We start from the raw sequence: 19,629 nt of genomic DNA on the forward strand, positions 1-19,629 counted from the left end.
ATTGGTCGAGCAACTACAAGATGAATATTGTCTTATTGATTTTACCCTGCCTCTAAGGGGTGTATAATCACAAACCTGTCACCTCACAAGCCCAGTTCTCGGGAGAAAAGGGAAAACAAGATGCTGCTCTCACTTGGAATGTAAGTTCAGAAGAAAATTTGAGACTCTGAGACATACTCACTTTAGTATTTAGATGAAAATCTGCTGAAGCCACATATGCAGTGTGTAACTGAAATCTTGCTCTCTTTTTTTGTAAACTAAGCTGAAATTGAATTTCTTGAGTTAGTTTGTGATGTTTAAGAAATTGCAAACAATCCTGAGACTTATTTGGGCCCAGAAATCATCAACGCAGTTTTTATGATCATAAAAAGTGTAGTTAATTTGGACACTGCATCAAAACAACTCCCTAAATACACTCACCGGCCACTTTATTAGGTGCGTGTTGCCGTTACCTTTTTTCTTTTTTTTTTTTGCCTTAATTCGTTATGGAATCGATTCAACAAAACTGAGGAAGCATTCCTCAGAGATTGTTGATGGGAAAATCCTATGAAAACAGCTGCTTCTGAAATACTCAGACCAACAACAACGTGCTGCATTCAAAGTCAGCGAAATCATCTTTCTTCCCCACTCTGATGCTCGGTTTGAATTTCAGCATGTCATCGTGACCATGTGTACAGGTCTAAATGCATAGAGCTGCAGTTATGTGATTGGCTGAGTAGATATTTCTGTTAGCAAGCAGTTGAACAGTTTGTACCTAACAAAGTGGCCGTGTAAGTGCCTGAAGGCTTTTCGCTATGCTGAGGTGAAAGAATTCCTTCTAGAAGGACTGTTCCTGTCTAAGAAACACACTGAAAGTGTTCACACTAACATTTCGTTATGCCTTGTTCTCCCAAGACAAATCCCCTTAAGGCACTGTCAAATGAAACAGAACATCTTTTCACCAAATCTAAACAGAAAGGAGATGATATCCCTGTTTAAAGGCTCTTTCTGAGATCTCAGATTGAAATTTTTTGCTCTTTTTTAATGTAATGGAGGTTTATTATTGTTATCAAACATGTGTTCTGTCTGTTGAACGCATGATTCAGTACTTTGAGGACTCGGATATTTCAGAGCAACAACTGAGTACAGATATAATTGCATGTCGATTTTTAAAGTGGAGTTTCCCGCTGTCGACGAAGTTTCAACTTTGAGTAGCGCACATTTTTTGTAAACTGTCAAGTCATAACAAAAATAAGATGAAATGAACTGCTCAGTCATCGAAAGTTGCCCTCACCCTACCCAGGGATCAAGTTTCCCTGAAAGCAGGTTTTTCATCTGATCAGAGCTGGTTGGGTGAGTTATCGGGTGCCTAAGGGACTCTGTGGGACCTGCGTGAGAGAAGTTGTTGAGAAATGCCCTTGTGCCGAAGTGTTGCACTGTGACTGTGCAAATATCAAAGGGCCACTGAAGACGTGAAATCAGCGACACTGTTGCTGTTGACACAAGTCAGAGCTGCAGAGGTGTACAGGGACTTTAACAATCACATTTTCAAAGTCTCAAACTTCCACTCAACTCTCAAAGCAAAATACAAAGTTTTCAGTGAATTACAGAAAGCTCTTAAAGCAAGGAGTGGATGGATTTTCAAGGACAGGTCTGGACCCACCAGAGGGTCCAATTTGACCAACTGATGGCTAAAAAAAGTATGAAAACAGCAATGAAATTGTAAAAAATGAATTTTGATTGCTGAGTGGTGATGCAAAGCCAGCATAACTACACAGGGGTGAACAGAATTCTAGACCTAGAGACAGTGTTCAGATCATAAAGAAGTAAAATACGAATGTTTATTACAAAAGAAACTGTACATGTGAAGAGTTGTTGCTTTTGCACTGTTAAATATGCATGCACATGTTATGACAGCAGACCTTGCCCTTATTCTTGCGAAGCAGTTAATCATGCTTTTGTAACTGGGTGGCTCATCAAAGGGGAAAATGCTTCTTCTTTACACTTTTTCTTCTTACGGCAAGGTAATAAAAAGGCCCCAAAGCTAATCTAAAGAGCATAAATGCAGATCTTATACAAATGAAAATGTTTATCAAATTTCTATTCGACAATGGAACCGATCCTTTCCTTTCTTTACACTTATTAAAGAAAGGTAAGGAGGGCTTTGCAGTCATTTTACTGGTCTTGGCTAGTTTTTTGTAAAATAGATAGATAAATACTTTTCAAAATTATAGAAAATTATTGTCATATTCACAGTGAAGAAATATGTTCCCCTGTGCAATGACAACAAATGGCAAACAGAAAATATATATGTATCCACATACAAAATTAGATAAATTAGATAAATAAACCAGCTAATGATTTAAAAACAACAGAAACAATTGTAAAAAAAAAAAAAAATAATAATAATAATATGATAATTAAAACTGAAAAAAGATATAAATATATACAAGCAGAATAAAAGAATCTGAGCTGCTTGAAACTTTGTACACTTTACACAACTTACATATAAGGAAGCATGAAAATACAGAAATGTTATGATAAAAATAATTAACTATATTAACCTTTATCTTTATGGAAATATCGCCGATAAGTATTGTAAAAGCTTTAACAAATGACCTTAAACCCGAAAGCACCTGTGGGAACAGTAAAGAGTTATTACACAGCGCCCCTCCTCTGCTTCGGCTTTAGTCGGAAGTGTTCGCCCACTTTCGGGATTCAAGCCGGTGTTTTCAGAGGGGCAGAGCGAGCGCCGCGGGTCCCAGCTCCGCAGACTACAGCAGTTCATGTGAGAGCAGCTCGGGCACACCTGGTTGGACCGTGAAGAGCAGTTCAGCGACCGAGACAGCTCCACTCAGGTGGGTTTCTACCTGAATTTATACCTTTGTTGTTCTCTCGTCAACTTCTCCACACTCTGACTTTCTTCTTTCGGGCGGAAAGTTACCTTAGAGATAAACGGACTTTGTAAACTTTCTTTTTAAACAAAACCCGTCCTGCACGCTGAGTATCGCGAGGTGGAGGTGAAAACACCTCCATAATGAACAGCTAAGTTTACTTGTCCTGACTTTTTATTTTCATTCTACCTTTCAGCAGCTCCCGAGTTAATCGCTTGAGGAATGTGGTGCAATTAGGACAGCGACCGAGAGCTGAAAATTCATATCAACTTCAACTTTTAAGTTACTTTTTTTTTTTCCTCCCTTCGACTTTGAACTTATCAGAAAAAAGGGATCATGGCCACAGGCGGATTCAAGTCAAGCGCCGCGACGGACTTTTTGGAGGAGTGGAAGGCAAAACGGGAGAAAATGAGAGCCAAAATGCTGGGGGACATTGCCGCAGCCACTGGTACTCCCTTGGGTGCCAGTAATACAAACAGCAGCCGCAACGCCGTTCCTCCTCCATCTCCTCCTCCTCTTCCTTCGGCCACCGAGTTCACCAACAACGGCAACCCGGACCGAAGCTCCTCCGCTGGGAACTGCCACCCCTCCTCCTACGCGGTTGCTCGGTCCTCCTCTGGCACTTCTCTAAAGAGGCCCGAGGAGGAAATGCACCACCCCGTGACACCCTCAGCCACGCCGGGAAGCAACCTGAAGAAGGCCCTGCCTCAGCCGGAGAAGACTCAGGACTCTACTCCCATGGCTTGCAACGACAGTGACAAGGAAAGCCCGTCACCCAGCAGCAAGGGCAAGGAGAAGAAGAGCACCGGGCCCAGCGCCAGGAAGGGAAAAGGACAGATCGAGAAGAGGAAGTTAAGGGAAAAGAGGAGATCCACAGGTGTCGTGAACATACCATCCAATGAGGTGAGTCGGGGGAAAAAGAGGGCAGCGATTCACCTTAGCATCAGAATGGGTATAATTTGGAGGCCCATTTTGGGATTGGTCATGTTTTTTCTCTATTGGGAATAAAAGTATTCCCAAAAAAGTATTAGTGAAAGTTAGCCTCTTGTATGTGGAAATAGGTGGATGCTTAATGCTTGTGCATTTTTATTTTTTGTAAGGAAATAGTGGCTTCTGTGTGTTGCACTTGAACACCACTTGCCTTCCTACACTCCAAATTCCTCCCATACATGTGTCTGGTTTAATCGAGCCTCTGCTGGAGAGAAATGAAAGCAGTTCTCAGATGGTGGGAGAGGGTGGAGGTGTACAGTATGTGTGCTGCACATTCATTGTTATTGGATTTAAATCATCTCGCACTCCTGGCCGATTCCTGTGGTTCAGACACATGCAGGAACTCTGATATGAAGCTTGGCCAACACTGAAAAAACACTCAAATTACACAGAAATTCTCGGAATAGATGCCCACCCTTTTGTTTTTTGTTGGTTTCTTTTTTGGTAAGGGGATGGTATTCTGACCACCTTTCATTCTCCTATTTGATAGCCACCCAGAACAATATGCCCCTGGGGCAGCACAACTTGGAGTTTGACCAGCCTGTCAGTTGGAGCCTCACATCCTGTTATTAGGTGCTCAGCAGTGCCGAGCAAAGCCGTTTGAAAACTGGTCACAAGCCAGGCTGTAATGCTGGGCTTCAGCACTCTGGGCTGCGCCAGATATGCTAGATTGAGCCCATAGGCAGCTCATTATGTAGTAAAGTGGGCGAACCGTCTATTATTGGGGGAGGTAGGAGGTGATCTGATGAGGTGGTGAGCTGATTTGTGTGAGTGGGGAAGAGGGAGAAAGAAGTGGAAGTGCTGTGGTCTGAGAAAGTTTGTAGAACTTCCTGAGGCAGGTCCTTATCCCGAAAAGTATAGTGAGTATGAGTATAAAAGATGGACGTACCTGCTGGTTTTGAATTCAGCTTTAAGTGTCCAATGAAAGAAACTGCAGGTTTTCTGTGCACTAGACTTGGGTGCTATGGTGATGCTGATGTTCTTGCAGTCCAACACTGTGCCCAGTGTGCTTGTAAACTATTTACATAACCTAATTCCTGTTAATGTTTTTTTAATTGTTATTTAAAAGTTAATTATGAACAGCTGAAGGCAGATCACTACATTTGTTAAATAAAATGACAAATACTATGCAGGTTTAAAAAAAGGTTCATTGCTGAAAGCATTTGTATTCATCTGACTCCACAACTCTGATTGGTAGGTTGTGATCATCATACTTTGTCAAGCGTCGTCACCTGGAGTTGGATAACAGTGATTAAACTGGTCCGCTTATCTTCCGTTAGCGGTGATCAAATGGAGACCTAAAGCCCAGGTGACTGCAGGCAGCCAAAGATCAATCTTTGACTTTTGTCTTCAGCTGCTGAAGTACCTCTGCTGGTAAATATAATGTGACAGATTTCCTGAATGGGAAGCCAAACTTTTCCTCAAGTCGGGCAATCAGAAACCTGCGTAACATGAGATTAATGCACGTGTTTCGCGTTATAGTTATGCCGGTGATTTCGAAGGAGCATCCCCGGGGACATTTTGACACTTGTCTGATGCTTTCGCAAACCCGTGCCAGTTATTCAGAAGGTCAGCAGGGTCAGACGGTTACCAGCTTAGACGATCGTATCTGTTTGGCAGCTATGTCAGTTATGTAAATGCATTTGTTGCAGTTAAAGAAAAGCGCTCGTGCACAGATCAGATGACGCCATGATTCTTTGTACTTTGAGGCTTTTTTGTTTATTTCTGGGTACAGTGCTCTCATCTGCCTTCATGTATTTATCACATTTCAGTCATACTGCACGGAGCAGCTCGTCTTAAGGAAGTGCAATCAAACCAGATGATTACCGCGCCTGAGTTCAGTGAACCATTCCCAATCTCATCTGTTTTAGTGGGCTGAACCGAGCACGATGAAGCATAAACGCTCATTACTGAACTGGACTTTGGTTTGAGCACACTTGCCTGGTTTGAGTTCACCATTAAAGGGTGTACTCCTATAATCAACCTCCAGCATCTTAAATTTGTCTTGAGTATTTTCAGACTTCCTAAAGTTGCAGTTTGAAGTCATTTCCTGCACTGCCTCTGGTGCAGTAACCCCTTCAGGAAAAAGTAAAGATTTTCAATTACTGTATACCTCATTCACTCAAATATAACACTCAGATTCTACAAAAAATATAAAATTAAAGTTTTTTGATGTTGTATTGTTCTGTTTATTGATGAATTAGTGACGCTAGCTCCTACTTTTTTATCTGTATTGAAAAAAAAAAAAGTAGTGCTTTTGTTGTTTTAGTTTAATATTCTTCTTAATATTCTAAGTTTTTTGGCATTGTGTCACCATTTAAAAGTAATGTTTACCCAACTGTAAGTTTTATAATCCAGCTTTAATTATGGAAGCTTTATCTCATGGTTTGAGATCCTGTGAGCTTTGCACACAGATGGAAACACAAAAATCCAGAAACCGGTTGCCCGGCAGATGGACTCCTTTTGTGAAAAGTTTTCTCTTTTCTCCTCCTGTTGGATTTGGGGGGGGGGGGGACACACCAAACTATGCAAATGAAGACTTGCTCACACAAGCTGCCTTTGTGATGTGAATATTAGTGGACAGGTGTGAATAGAGATGCCTGGGATTATCTCCCCGCTCGTTCTGTGCAGCATAATAGCTGCTGAGCGGGATTTCATAGCATCCTGGGAACCCAATCTTCTGCCTGTTGAGGCCATAATGGCCCGATAAAAGCTCCCAGCTCTGCATTGCATCAGTCAGTACCTCGTCCAGCGAGCCGGGACGGTATCTCCTTTCTCTCACCCTGCTCACTCCTGCGGGTCCGAGGGCATTGTTGCCGATGCTGACCTTTGACCTGCACAGCACATTGTATGTGTCTGAGGAATGCGAAAACAAGAGTTTAGATTCAGTGAGTTCTCTCATCTTAAAATGTTTTGGGTTGTGATGTAAGCACGTTTCCCATCAGGTCACGCTGCCTGCAGTCTTGTGGTGATGAGTCATGTCGCTCATTGTGCCGTTGCTTTTTAAAAAAAATGCATGACCTCTGAGAGTTATGAGGTTGTGGTCTGCCGCTCCAGCCAGTGAACTTTGTGTTTCATGTACATGACTGAGTCTGCTCCACAAACACTGCTGGGGAGCGTGGAGCTATCCGGCCCCTCGCAGCTATTTGTCTGCAGCGTCATTGAAAAGGAGGTCAACAGGTTTAAGGTGCAATGCTGGACCGAGTGCTCACGCAGTTAACACTCTGGCGATGGGATGATACAGGAGACAAGAGGGCTCCCTGTTTAACTTAGTTATTTGTGACACCACAGAGTTGTTAATACACTTTAGGCTTCGTACAAACTCATGTTAACCTGTTAACACATGAACCAGACATGACTAATTAAAATTAAACTAAACTAGGTTGTAGGAAAAATGTGTTTTCAACTGAAAATGGCTCAAAAGAACCAATTACAATGATATTATGCACTTGCAACTAGTCTTTCGATTTAATCCTAGTCAGTTTGGCCAAATTCACCTGTGCAACAATGATGAAATGATAAGGGAAGCATCTGCTTATTAAGATTGAGATTTCTTAACTCTTCCTTCACTGAAGCTAATAAATGCTAAACTAAAGATTTCTAAAGAAAGCAACTCTTCCAAACAAGCCATACTTGTTCCGTCTTTTTCTTGGCTGTCACGAAGATTAATGTTTTACATGCTGAGGCGCGTAGAGTCTGCGATGATGATGATTATTATTATTATTATTATTATTTTCTCCAGGTATTGCACAGTCTGGGTGTGACCTAGGTGTGAATTTGTGGGGACGCCCACTCCTGGGAAAGTTGTGACATCATGTTCGTTCACACCTGAATGTTCCAGCTCTACAAACTGCCAAAATTTTTGCTTTTATAGAGGTGCTCACGCTTCCAGGTGATCGGTTAATTCAGGACAGTTGACTAGTAGCACCTGGTTGCTACTTAATATCTTGATTTCTATGGCAGCAGTAAGGGTGTACTTAGGTTTCCTGCACTACCAGTCAGGAGCAACTTGTGAAATGGCACCTGCAGCAAATGCAGGTTTAGCAACAGACCTGTTGTGAATATGTGGAAAAACACAGAGATATTTTGTGTTTGCATCACATGACACATTACTGAGAACTAAAAATGGTGCAGACAAAAGGACACACCTCAAACTGAGCTAATCAGCACATCAGTCACAGGCATCCAGAGCTGCACAGAGTTCACGGAGAGCGAGCTGTAGTCTATTCAAACACTTCATCTGAATTCCTTCCACATGGAAATTTCACCAAAAATCCATGTGCGTGTCAGGATACACAATAAAACTGTTTCAGGATAAAGTGTATATCTGCTCTCACAGATACAGTCTGCACTGACATTAATCAGCAAATACCTTAAATTCAAACACCCCTGCCTTGTTTGTTCCCAAATTAGTTTCTGCTCCATTTTGTTCTTTGGTGAAGTTCATTGAAGGGTGAAAGTTTGGAGAAGGGCCATGCTGAGGGCAGACGTTTGGTTCCTTCCAACCCAAATCCAGATGCAGAGAAAATGTTTAAAATTGGTTTCACAGAATGGATGAAGATCAGCAGATTTTTTTTTCTTTTAACATATTTGAGGAAAAACTGAAAATAGAGCATGTGACCTTATAAAACATTACAAGGAAAATAGGCAGTTTTTGCTCAGCACAACATCGCCATCATCACCATCACCATGGTGATCAAGCCATAATTTTTATGCTAGAAAATGACATTTAACAGATTTAAAATTTCATAAAAATCAGTTAACGGATCAAGATGAGAATTGTGACAAAATATCTATAAAGTTTCTTTCCTCTGTAGAATCAATGCATATAAAACTTTTCACTGCACGCTTCACTGCCGGACAATTTCCTTGCTCTTATTTTGAAAGTTAAAGTGACTTGGCTAGCTTTGGTCCTTATGTTTCCTTCCTTACAAGGTGGGCAGTTTACTAATGTGCCAGTCTTAAGTATTATTTAGCTGCCTCTCCAGTGAGTTGGGCAAACTCCAGGTCTATGTTCTTGTCCATGTTCTGTTTTTAAAAAACGGTTAAGAAAATAGGTTTATAATTGCTATGCAAGTTATCTGGTCATTGCCGGCTGCAGTCCAAGACCGTTGAGTTAACTTTCATCTGCATAACAAATGGAGTCACAGTTGGGAAAGTTGCTGATATTTCTCTTTGAATAAAGTTTTGGTTGTTTTGTGGAAATGAATGCAAACTGCCACAAACAGAATTTAAACTTTAAATTTAAAAGAATCTTTGACTTTTGGCTCTTCAAGCTCGTTATAGTTGAAGTGACCTAAAATGTGCAGTTCAGTAAATGCAAGGCACAAAAAAGTTGGCTAAAGTTTAAAGCTGCAATAAACTGACAGTAGAAATTAAAGTCTGCAGTAGTTTGCTTATTAAAGGCTCTCAGTTCACAGCTGGACAAAAGCATGCAAGAATGTAAATTTGCATGGGGTGGAGTGTGCTTCACTTGGTGTTTAAAACCTTCTCCAAACAAGGTCACATCATCACAGTAAATACCACAGGGATTTTATCATAGGCTTAGGTAAGCATTGGGCTATTTGGGCCGGGTGTTTTGTTTCCTCCTTTTCATTTGTTGGTTGAACAGCAGGAATGCTAACCTGTTTAATTAAAGCACGTGTTCGTAAAAGTGAAGTTCCTCCAAGCGAGAAGCACCAGTTTCCAAGGAGAGCATTTTGAATTGTTTACAAAAGCCCTTGTCTGTGGCCTCAGCAAAGGAAGGAAGGAGCTGATCTGCTTCCACGATGAAGTCTTTACCAACCCACCAGGCACCTATCAACACCACATAAAGCACACAGCACCCTTGTAATGGGCTGTGACACATGGGTTAGCTCAGTTTGTAAGACTGTTACATAAATGCTTGCTCCCATTAAAGTGACCTCTGACCAGGTGAGCAGCCATTATGCTGTCAGAAGGCATCAGATCAGTGTTAAACAGGCTGTGAGATGGAAATGTTACTGTGTGTGTGTGTGTGTGTGTGTGTGTGTGTGTGTGTGTACATTTATAACTTGGTCTTTGGTCAGAGAATTTATGACTGTTTGTACAGTTAAAATCATTGATAAATCATTAAAAGAAACCAAAAGGATTTTAAACAGAATGTTTAAAGTCCTGAAAGTAGAATGAGTGTATAAATTTGTGTACTTTCAAACAGACGGCAGTAACACTTTGCTACTGATTCATATCTGCTTACATTTAGGAGATGGGTGTAAAGAAACCACATGTACTTTCTCGTACAACTGGCCATCAACAAATCTTCCAAATAGATTTTTTGTTTTTGTCCCCCCCCCCCCCCGCCTTAGTTTGCTTAGAGCGGCGGTGTCAAACATAAGGCCCGGGGGCCAGAATTGAGGGCCATTCTGGCCCACTGGCTCAACCTGGATTTGAAAAACGTGAAAGAGGACATTCATTTTACACTTTAAACTGCGTTTTCTTAAGTTTTATAGCCTTTTCTACTGATAAAGATAAACACTTTTAAAATGGATAAACCATTAAATAACAAGGTTCCTGTTTTCCCACTGTCTGCTATAGAAATGTTTGATTTTTAACAGCAGGTTCACAAAAAACAGAGCTAAAAATGTCTTTGCAATTAGTAAAAAAACTATAGATTTTTAATTTCAGAACGGTGAGCTCAATGAGCTAACAGAAGTATTCTGTAAATTTACATATGTCTTAAAATTTAGGGCCAAAGCAGCATTTCTTTATCATGTGGAAAAACTGAGATGTTTTAAATTGCACTTCTTTTAATATACATATATTAAAATATCTCAGATTGATTCCATGAGATATTTTCACTGGTCCAGCCCACTTGGGATCAAAGTGGGCTGTATGTGGCCAACGATGTAAAATGAGTTTGGCGCCCCTGGTTTGGAGGGTGTAACACTCTTGTTTACCACAGGTCTGATTGCTTTATCTTGATTAGATCATTAACAAAAAGTAAACTCTGTTATTTTGGTACGTTCAGCTCAGCCGTTAACTGAATGTAAACTCTTACCAGAGAGTACATTGTGGACATTTGTTATGAGACTTTGGGCTTGGTTTCAAAAATGGGATAAAACTTCAAACTCTCTTGGCGGAATTACTTGTTGTGAGAACAAATAAAACAAAAACAAACAAATTGAGGGGAAAAAAGGTCACAAAGCAAGTAAAATTACAACCTTATATGAAACCATCCATCTATCATTACTGGTAGGAGAGCCATATTGGATTATCAAGCACTGTACGACTGCAAATTCTGCCATATATAATTACATAAATGACCATACATGACAGTTTCACTCTGCTTGAGAGGGACAAAACACAAGAATTGTGACTGACTTAAAACTGCAAGATGTCACTAAAAATTGGACCATCCCGTTAGTAGTCTGTTCATTTCAGACATTAAAAGATCACTTGCCTTTTCAGTTTGACATTTACTTTTGGAGTTTTGCTGCAATCTGCACACAAAGTTCAAACTATCTTTTATCTAGGTCACTGCTCTTTAGTTATGTGGGTTCAGGGACTTTGTAGATTATTACTGAAGAACGACATACCCCCTGCGCAGCGTGCACAGGAATGCACGGTCATGCAGAATCAGTCTAAATCTTGTGAGGTGAAAGCCACCCTGCATGTTTGCCTGGAGGCCGGCTCGGCTATAAGTCGAGACCTCACTGAACTTTCTCACAAATGTGATCAGATGTAGGTGATACAATCAGCCTGAGCACTGATGTCCATTGATGCAGATTTGTTTTTACACACAGTGAAACGTGTTGATTCTGCTTGAGAGTCTTCTGCCATCTTTCTGGCTAATCTTTAACTCTTGAGTGTGCGCATATCCAGGATGGAGAAGTTTGCGATCAATTGACGTATTGTTGTATTCGTGTCAGCCTGGAATTTCAAAACAAGCTGCTGAATAGAGCAGAAAATGATCAATGGTGTGGCGTTTGTACTGGTCAAATGTGGTAAAGGCCGTTTAACTGAGTACCCACCATCCATAAGCCATGCAAGTGTTTAACAGAATCCATCCTGACTGTTTTCTCTGCAGGCACAAAATGATGTCAGAGTGAATAGCCTCGTCCTCATCTGACCTTCGGTTCGGGACATTGTTTTGGCTTTAAAGTTCACGTCTCTCTCTTTACTCAGTAATTTTGCACCTTTTTGTTTGACATTTATATCAGCGTATTGCAGAGCCTATGTCATAATTCATTTCCTTTATTTTTGTCTTCATTACCAGCATTTAAGCTGAGAAAACAAACAAGATCTGGTGTGTGTTACAGTAACTGGCATGCAGTTTATAAAAGTGCACTTTGTTTTTGTGTGCGTGGAGGCACGCACAGATAAACGATAATCGGTTTCATGCTTCCGCTTCTTAGAAACAAGCCTCCCTCCGTTGTGTAGTTGTTGGGGATCACTCTGTACTTTGCTGCAGGGGATCTCGCTGGTTTGACCACATGCGGACACACATACAGCGCTAACCTAGCAGGGGGTGTTAAGAAACAAAATTGGGGACCAAACGAGGAGGCGAATGTTGTGACTTGGTGCGTCTGCAGTGTGTAACCTACTTGTCGGACATTCCTGTGTGTTTGCTGACGACTGTGGGGAATTTGTGAGTCAGCCCTAATCAGGCCGCTCTGTGTAGGCATTTGGGAGCTCGTCTGTTTGTATTCATTAAAGTAGAATTACTTGGAGACCCCAGCCTCCCTTTCCCACTCTCTTCTATTTTAGAGTCTGGGTCACATTTTGTAGCTTCTGAATCCTTTGGTCTGTGCTCTACATTGACAAGATATTTCAGACTACCTTTTTCCTGTATGGTATTTGGTATTTGGTATTTATTTATTTATTGTCATTGTCAAGAACAATGAAATTGCGTTTGGGGCTTCCATACAACCCAAAAAAAAGAAGAAAATAATAAATACCCCTTAAAACCCAAGTGTACATATTTAACCCAGTGTGACTCCAATGCAATAAGACAATCCTTAGCAATAATGTTCGTAGAAATTCAGACAAAGACCTGAGAAACATGACAAAATACAACAATGCAACCCATTCAATATTATTGTACTGTGAGATATGATATCAGATATGATAGTTATCTATTTAAGAAAGGGGGGGGGGGGGGGCAGGAGGGGGAAGAGAATAAAGATATGATGCACCAATGCAGACCAGTTCATTGCTATTAAGAAGTTGGATATGGTTATTGTCCGTGAGAGGGGGGCAGAGAGTTCAGGAGCCTCACAGCCTGTGGATACAGGCTGTTGGCCAGTCTGGATGTTCTGGCCTGTATAGACCTGTACCTTCTCCCTGAGGGCAGCAGATGGAAAAGGTGGCGCGCAGGGTGATGTTGGTCCCGCAGGATACTGTGCACCCTCCTCAGACAGCGAGTGGGGAAGATATTACTGATCTCTGGCAGACTTGTTCCAATAATTCTGCCAGCTTCTTTCACCACCCGCTGGAGTGCTTGCTGATCGGCCTTGGTGCAGCTGGGGAACCACACTAGAAATCCATACGTCAGAACGCTGCTGATGGCACAGTTGTAGAAGTTCAACATCAGAGATCTGGGAATGTGTGCGCTCCGCAGTCTCCTCAGGTAGTAGAGGCGCTGTTGGGCCTTCCGTACAACTGAGGTGATATGGTTGCCCCAGGACAGGTCCTCGGTCACAGTTACCCCCAAGAATTTAAAACTGCTCACCCTCTCCACCGCCTCACTGCCAATGAAGAGAGGCAGATGGTTGTTATGACCCCTCTTCCGGAAATCTACAATGATCTCCTTGGTCTTTTTGGTGTTTAAGACCAAGTTATTGTCGTGGCACCATGACTCTAGTTGTTGCACCTCTGTCCTAGTTTGTCTCATCATTGTTGGATATAAGTCCGAGCACTGTAGTGTCATCTGCAAACTTAACAATGAGATTGGACGCGCAGGAGGAAATACAGTCATGGGTGAAGAGTATTGCACGGTTTAATGTTGCCTTAAAGTTAGGAGAGATGCAGTGTCTCTTTTTAAATGGACAGATTTTACATTTCCTCAGTTCAGTTGTGCAGCGTTGTTTGGTCTTTTTGATATTAGGTTAAAGTAGCTAGCATGATGTTTAATCACGCCATACAAACTGATGCAAGCTCCAACTGAAGTAGCAATGGAAAAATGTAAACAGGCATGTGCTATAATACTGATTGCATAATTATTTGTGCTGTTTCTTATGTACGTTAGAGAATTCAGAAAAGGCTCAGTCACAGTACAGCATCTTTGGAAAAGAGAGTTTATTACAGAGAAATGTCTCTTTCCAAAATAAAAGCTATACTATCCGCTTCTTCTGGGCTATATTCTCAGCAGCATATTAAACATATCAGGTCCCCATAAGGAGAATCATGTGCTAACGGCTGTCTAAATGACTCGGGTAAAGTTTGTAGCATGCCTGCTTGTTGTTTTTGTCTGCTTCCACTTGTCTTTGCACTAGGATGATGTCGGTGTAAATGTGCAGTCATATTTGTTGTGTTCCCACTAGTGCTGTCAGCGTAAATCTCGTTGAAATGACGTTAACGCCACAACACGGCAAATCTCCGTTAACGAGCTACCGCCGATCGCCCCGTGCGTGGGGCTGGACGGCTAACACACTAGCTCCCACCCATGTAATTGAGCATTGCGTGGCACATCCAACATACAGTTTTACTTTAGTCCATGACGCGCTTACCTTCAGGGTCATACGTCACATGAAAACCAAAATAATTCCAAACGCCAGATCTGAATGAGGGTGGGGGAGGTTCAATTTGCCATGTTGCAAGGAGAGCTTAACTTCTGTCTGGCTAGCTTGCCCTGCGCTCAGTGAATCTGCGTTCGACTACTCCGCCTAGGCTGCACTGTCGAGCGCAGATCCACTGAGCGCTCAACACAGACAGCATCGTCCGAAGGAAAGTTGATAAAATAAATTACAAATGTTGTATTGTTCGATACATATGCGTACCGAACCGAAAGCACTGTATCGAACGGTTCAATATCGATACGAGTATCTGTGCACCCCTACTTATTAGTGTAGCTAGGTATTTACAGAAAATGCCTAAACAGCACAGACTCCGACATAAAAGCAGAGAGGAAATACTGCACATAGTTTCTAAAAGTTCAGCTCAATCTTCAACAAACTTTCCGGTTTTTTATAGTTTGAGAAAAGTCCAATCAAGTTCATGTTTTCAAAACTTCCCAGAACAGAACAGTTCTTGGATGTTAAAAGCACTTCCAGGATTGTTAGCAGCTTTGCTGTGAATGTGGAAGTAAGGAAGCAGTGGATCTCAAAGTTAAAGATTTAACTGCAAGTGTAAAGTTGCACCTCTGTTAGTTTTCAGATGCCAAAGACTCAACTAGTAATGTATCCTTTCAGCAGGTTTTGTTATCATCTCATCACTTAAGTCTCAAAAGTATTTAAAATTTAAAATATCAAAGTACACTTTGGCTGAAATGAGCCCAGCCTCATTCATGATTCGACCAGAGACAGCCATAGCTCTGCTCACGCTGTGGTTTTATTGCATTGGGGACAATAAGCCTCAGTTATATTTGCATGAGTGAATGCACACTAACAGGCAGATTTTTGTCTGCAGTCTAACAGGTTTCACGCACTGCCTCTGGGTTATGTCACCACGGGACTCACTGAAACTGCTCTGTGAACATCGCTGCTATCAGAGGAGCTGGTTTAACACGTGTGGCCGAACCTCCACTCGACAAATGATGGACAAACATGATTACGGTTTGCAGAGCTTAAGAGGGAAAGTTGAGGAGTTAGACGGGGAAATGCTGCTGAACAGGATGATGTTTTCAAGTCTTACCAGTGCTTTGTTTGGCAGGTTTTCTCGTCTTTTCTCACCGCAAAGAGGACAAACTTAATTTTCATAAACAGAACTGCAAAAATGCATATTTTAATATGAAACTTCAGTGGTGCTCTTGGCACATGGGTTGCCCTTGAATGAAAACAAATAATATTTATTAGAACAAGTTGTGTGAGGATTTATGTGGTAATTTTGGCTGCAGTAGAAATACCAACGGATTGAATTAATTTTCAACTTTCTACTGAAAGTCAGATAGCTGCGAAGGATATTCTCCCGACGCATGGCTGTTTGAAAAGATGCACACGGGCCACAGAAAGTCACACTTCAAAAGGACACAGTATTGAAAACATGGCTCAGTGAAAGGGGCAAGGAATGCACGCAGTTGAACCCTTGAAATTGAACAAATATGTGGCTCTAAACTGCCAAACGCATGAAGCCTTGATCTTTAAGCTTTCCTCCACAAGAGAGAAGCCAGAAACTGGCTTCAGTTGAAAGAAGGCCTTACCTGCTCTCATGCATCTGCCTTGAAGCTCGAGTGTCTTTGTGTGTCAACATCCTCTTGAACGTGTGTGTACAGTTGTGTTTACCAAGGCAGTGTGCCACTTTGGGACACAATGCTACTTACAAAAGGCTCTCCTCTTGTTGACTTGGAAAATATACATTTGAGGGTCTGTTGTGTAGTGCAGACGTGGAGTGTGCATTCTTTTTCTTCATTTTGAGCCCTCAGAGTTAAAGTATGCGGTGCAGTTTGTAAGACCAGCCAGTTAATAGCTGTATGCATTGCTTTAGTGAGTAATGAGCAAATATTTTCAAGATTTTCACCACAGTGAACTTGAGCACAGCTCGGCCACCAAAGTGTTCTGCTACCATCGTAAAAAACTAATAAACTTTTATGAACTGAAGGGGACTATTGTGCATTTGTTTTTACACAGTAGAATGCCTCATATTTAACAGCCTAAGCTGCAGTATAGGCATTTATCCAGTTAACAAAATTATCATAAAATGAGAAGCATAATCAGGAAGACTGGAGAGTTTCCAGATGGAGGAAACGCTCTGCCACACAATTTATAAAATGCATATTTTGTTAGAGCAATAAATACATTAGTTTTAAAGGTAGTAAAAGTAAAGAAGGGGTTATGACTATTCCAATTATATATTGATCAACTTCCATACAGTGGAGTGACATGCAAACAAACATTTGCATTTTCAACTACAGTTTCTGGAATAAAGCATCATGACTTCTTAGCAATACTTTGACAAATGCATCTGGACTGGCCGACATGAATGCAGGTCCACTAACCAAAAAGAAAGACTGATCAGAGGTCGGTCTTTGCCTAACAGAAGAGAGAAATCCTCTCGATCCTTTTCAGTTTACATACAGCACTCTTTAATTGATTGTGAAGTCGTTTGACCAACAAGCAGAGGATTCATGTGTTTTATGAGATGACTTAGCCATAATTGGCTTAATGACATTTTCCTACTGCCGACGTGTCATCTTTTGTTGCCAATGTTCTGACCCAGCCTGCCTCACCCACCATCACCAGAAGAGGTTGAAGCATCTTGCTACTGTTTCTAGATGAGTAATGATTCAGCAGCTGTTTCGGTGTGACTTTTTTCAGCTGTCTTTGGTTTTAGGTGGATAAACGCTTGGTGGAAACTTGTGCTGTACTTTCGGTAATGTAGCAAGATGTAGAACCCAAGTGTCCACTCTGAGACATGCAGAATAACTCAGAGGACTATCAGCAGCACACAGCAGAGAGACTCACAGTTACACCATGGACAGGCTAACAGTCAAACTGATGCTAAAGCTAATTTAGAGCTGCCAGTTAACCTAACATACATGTCTTTGGACTGTGGGAAGAAGCTGGATTACCTATAGAGACTCCATGCAGCATGATTTGAACCCAGGATCTCCTTGCTGTGAGACGGCTGTGCTGACCTCGTCACCTTTGGTTTCTTGGTAGAGTGCAGAGGTCCGATTCTGTGGCGTTGGCAATATTTGGTGGGAAAAACAGATTTTTGTCATATCCATTCTCCTTGTGTTTTGAACTTTGGACTTGGGATGAGACTCGCTCTTTTTTTTTTATTTTTTATTTTTTTTAGTAGAACCAACACGTTGTCAGACGCGCTCAACAACTGTTTAAAAAGGAGGAAAAAGATTTGCGTCACTTCTTGGCCTTTCTGCTCTCTTTTAAACATAATGTCAGCATGAATCATCAGAGCTATGTCGGATTCATATCGACCCTTGCTGTGTTTTTCTTTGACGTTGCTCAAGCTGTTTTGTCCGAGGTGCTTTTAACCCTGCCTCGATAACTACGTCATCTGTGCTTATTGGGCAAGATTCTCCTTGATGTTGATTTTGTAACCTGTTTTCAAGTCAGACTGATCATAAATATTTTTTCTGTTTGTCTGTTTCCCCGCTTTCTATGACAAACAGGCTTCATATTGCAGCTGAAACATCTGTTTGCCACTGTTAAATTGTGTCTGTGTTATACAAACGTACTCTCTGAATTCACACATAAAGCATGTCGGGTAAATTCATTTAAGATGCCTGTCATTATCGGACAGGAAGGTCACGGCACAGAGTGGGATGTAGACGCCGTGATTTGTTCTCTGATCTCCGATCTTCACAGACCGGGACCAATCATCTTTCTCTTTTCTCGTCTAATCAGGCTGATGAGTTGTCACGATGCTTTAAAGCATAAAGTGAATATTTTAAAAATATGAAAACAAAATTTAAAACCTTTTTAAGGTGATACTTTCAAAAAAGTATCAACAAATCGGGGCTTTTCACTCTATTCCCAGTAACTGAGGACGGCTGGCAAACATGATTTGCAATGCACTAGAAGACAACCACTTGTTATGAGACACTCAGTAAAGTGCAGACAGACCATGTAATTTCTTCCATGTTATTTTCCTCAGGGGTCTGTGCGCTCACCCCTTTAATTTTGCATCACCAGGCTCGGTGATGTAAACTATGAGCCAAGCCGATTCCAGCAGTGGAATAATTGAGACCGCTATGTTTGTTCTTTAAAAGCTATATCTTTATTTATCTTTATTGATTTAAAAAGTGTAGCTTTATTTGGTGGTTTCTACTTGTTGGCGTCTGGTCGTAACACCTCTGAGTGAAAGTTGAATGGACGGCTGCAGACGCGTTTCAGTCGTTCTTTTAGTTGAAGCCTGTCAGAGTGGCAGATTTTAGCATCGAGGTGTCTTCGAGGCTTCTCTCCTTCTCTAGGTATTAACCTTTGCCTGTGGCGCTGATGGAGTCCTAAAAGATTCATAGCCAATGAAACTTCTCATCAGTGTGACAGATTGGATTTTCATCACAAGCCATCCGGGTTGATTGTATGCTTTTGCTTTTTACAGCCAATCCCGCTTTTCCACCAGCAGCTCCTTGTTTTGCTTTCTGTCTGGTCCTTTTCTTTTCTGCATTTCATTTTTCTTCTGGTATTTGGTCTCTGTACCCTTTAGGTTTATTTTCCTATTTCTGTTTGCTCTCGCTTCTTCTCCAGTTCTAATAAAAACCCCACTGTCCTCTGCTATCTCCTCAAACAGCTCATTAGCAAATCAGTCCTCGAGCCTGCATGGATGCACCGCCATTTGTTTGCGTCTAACGATTTCAGGCTTCAAGCTCATAAGTAAACATGAGGTATAACTGTGTGTGTGGCCCATGTGCCCTCTCTTTCTCCTCATCTTTATTTTTTCGCTCTCCCTCCCCGTTTTTTACCGCTGGTCCAGTAGCTAAATGTGGAGCTGTCCGGGACACGATGAATGGGTCTGTGTTACCAGCGCTCTCTGTCCACAGGGCTGGATTTATCTTCCTCGTGTCAGCCTCAAAGGTCACCCAATCAAGTGCAAACAGTTGCCTCAATATTATCCAGAGAGAGAGGGAGAGAGAGCCTGGCATGTTCTCTTGGAAATTATTTGAGAAATTCCTGAATGTAAACTCAGCGTT

At 41.5% G+C, this 19,629-nt stretch overlaps 1 protein-coding gene across 3 annotated transcripts in view; it reads left to right on the top strand.

Annotated features, from left to right (window-relative positions):
- The first annotated feature begins 2,680 nt into the window (after positions 1-2,680).
- Positions 2,681-19,629, top strand: part of pawr (PRKC, apoptosis, WT1, regulator) — a 69,720-nt gene continuing 52,771 nt past the window's right edge. The window contains exons 1-2 of one of the 3 annotated variants that reach the window (XM_080887811.1): positions 2,681-2,837; positions 3,198-3,776. In XM_080887811.1, coding sequence (XP_080743937.1) covers positions 3,210-3,776 — 567 coding nt within the window. In that variant the 5' untranslated portion in view covers positions 2,681-2,837; positions 3,198-3,209. Of the gene's footprint in view, positions 2,838-3,069; positions 3,777-19,629 lie in introns of all 3 variants that reach the window. The other 2 variants (XM_080887809.1, XM_080887810.1) reach the window with 2 other exon arrangements.

This window comes from Rhamphochromis sp. 'chilingali' (genome assembly GCF_963969265.1).
Source record: "Rhamphochromis sp. 'chilingali' genome assembly, chromosome: 7".
NCBI lineage: Eukaryota > Metazoa > Chordata > Actinopteri > Cichliformes > Cichlidae > Rhamphochromis > Rhamphochromis sp. 'chilingali'.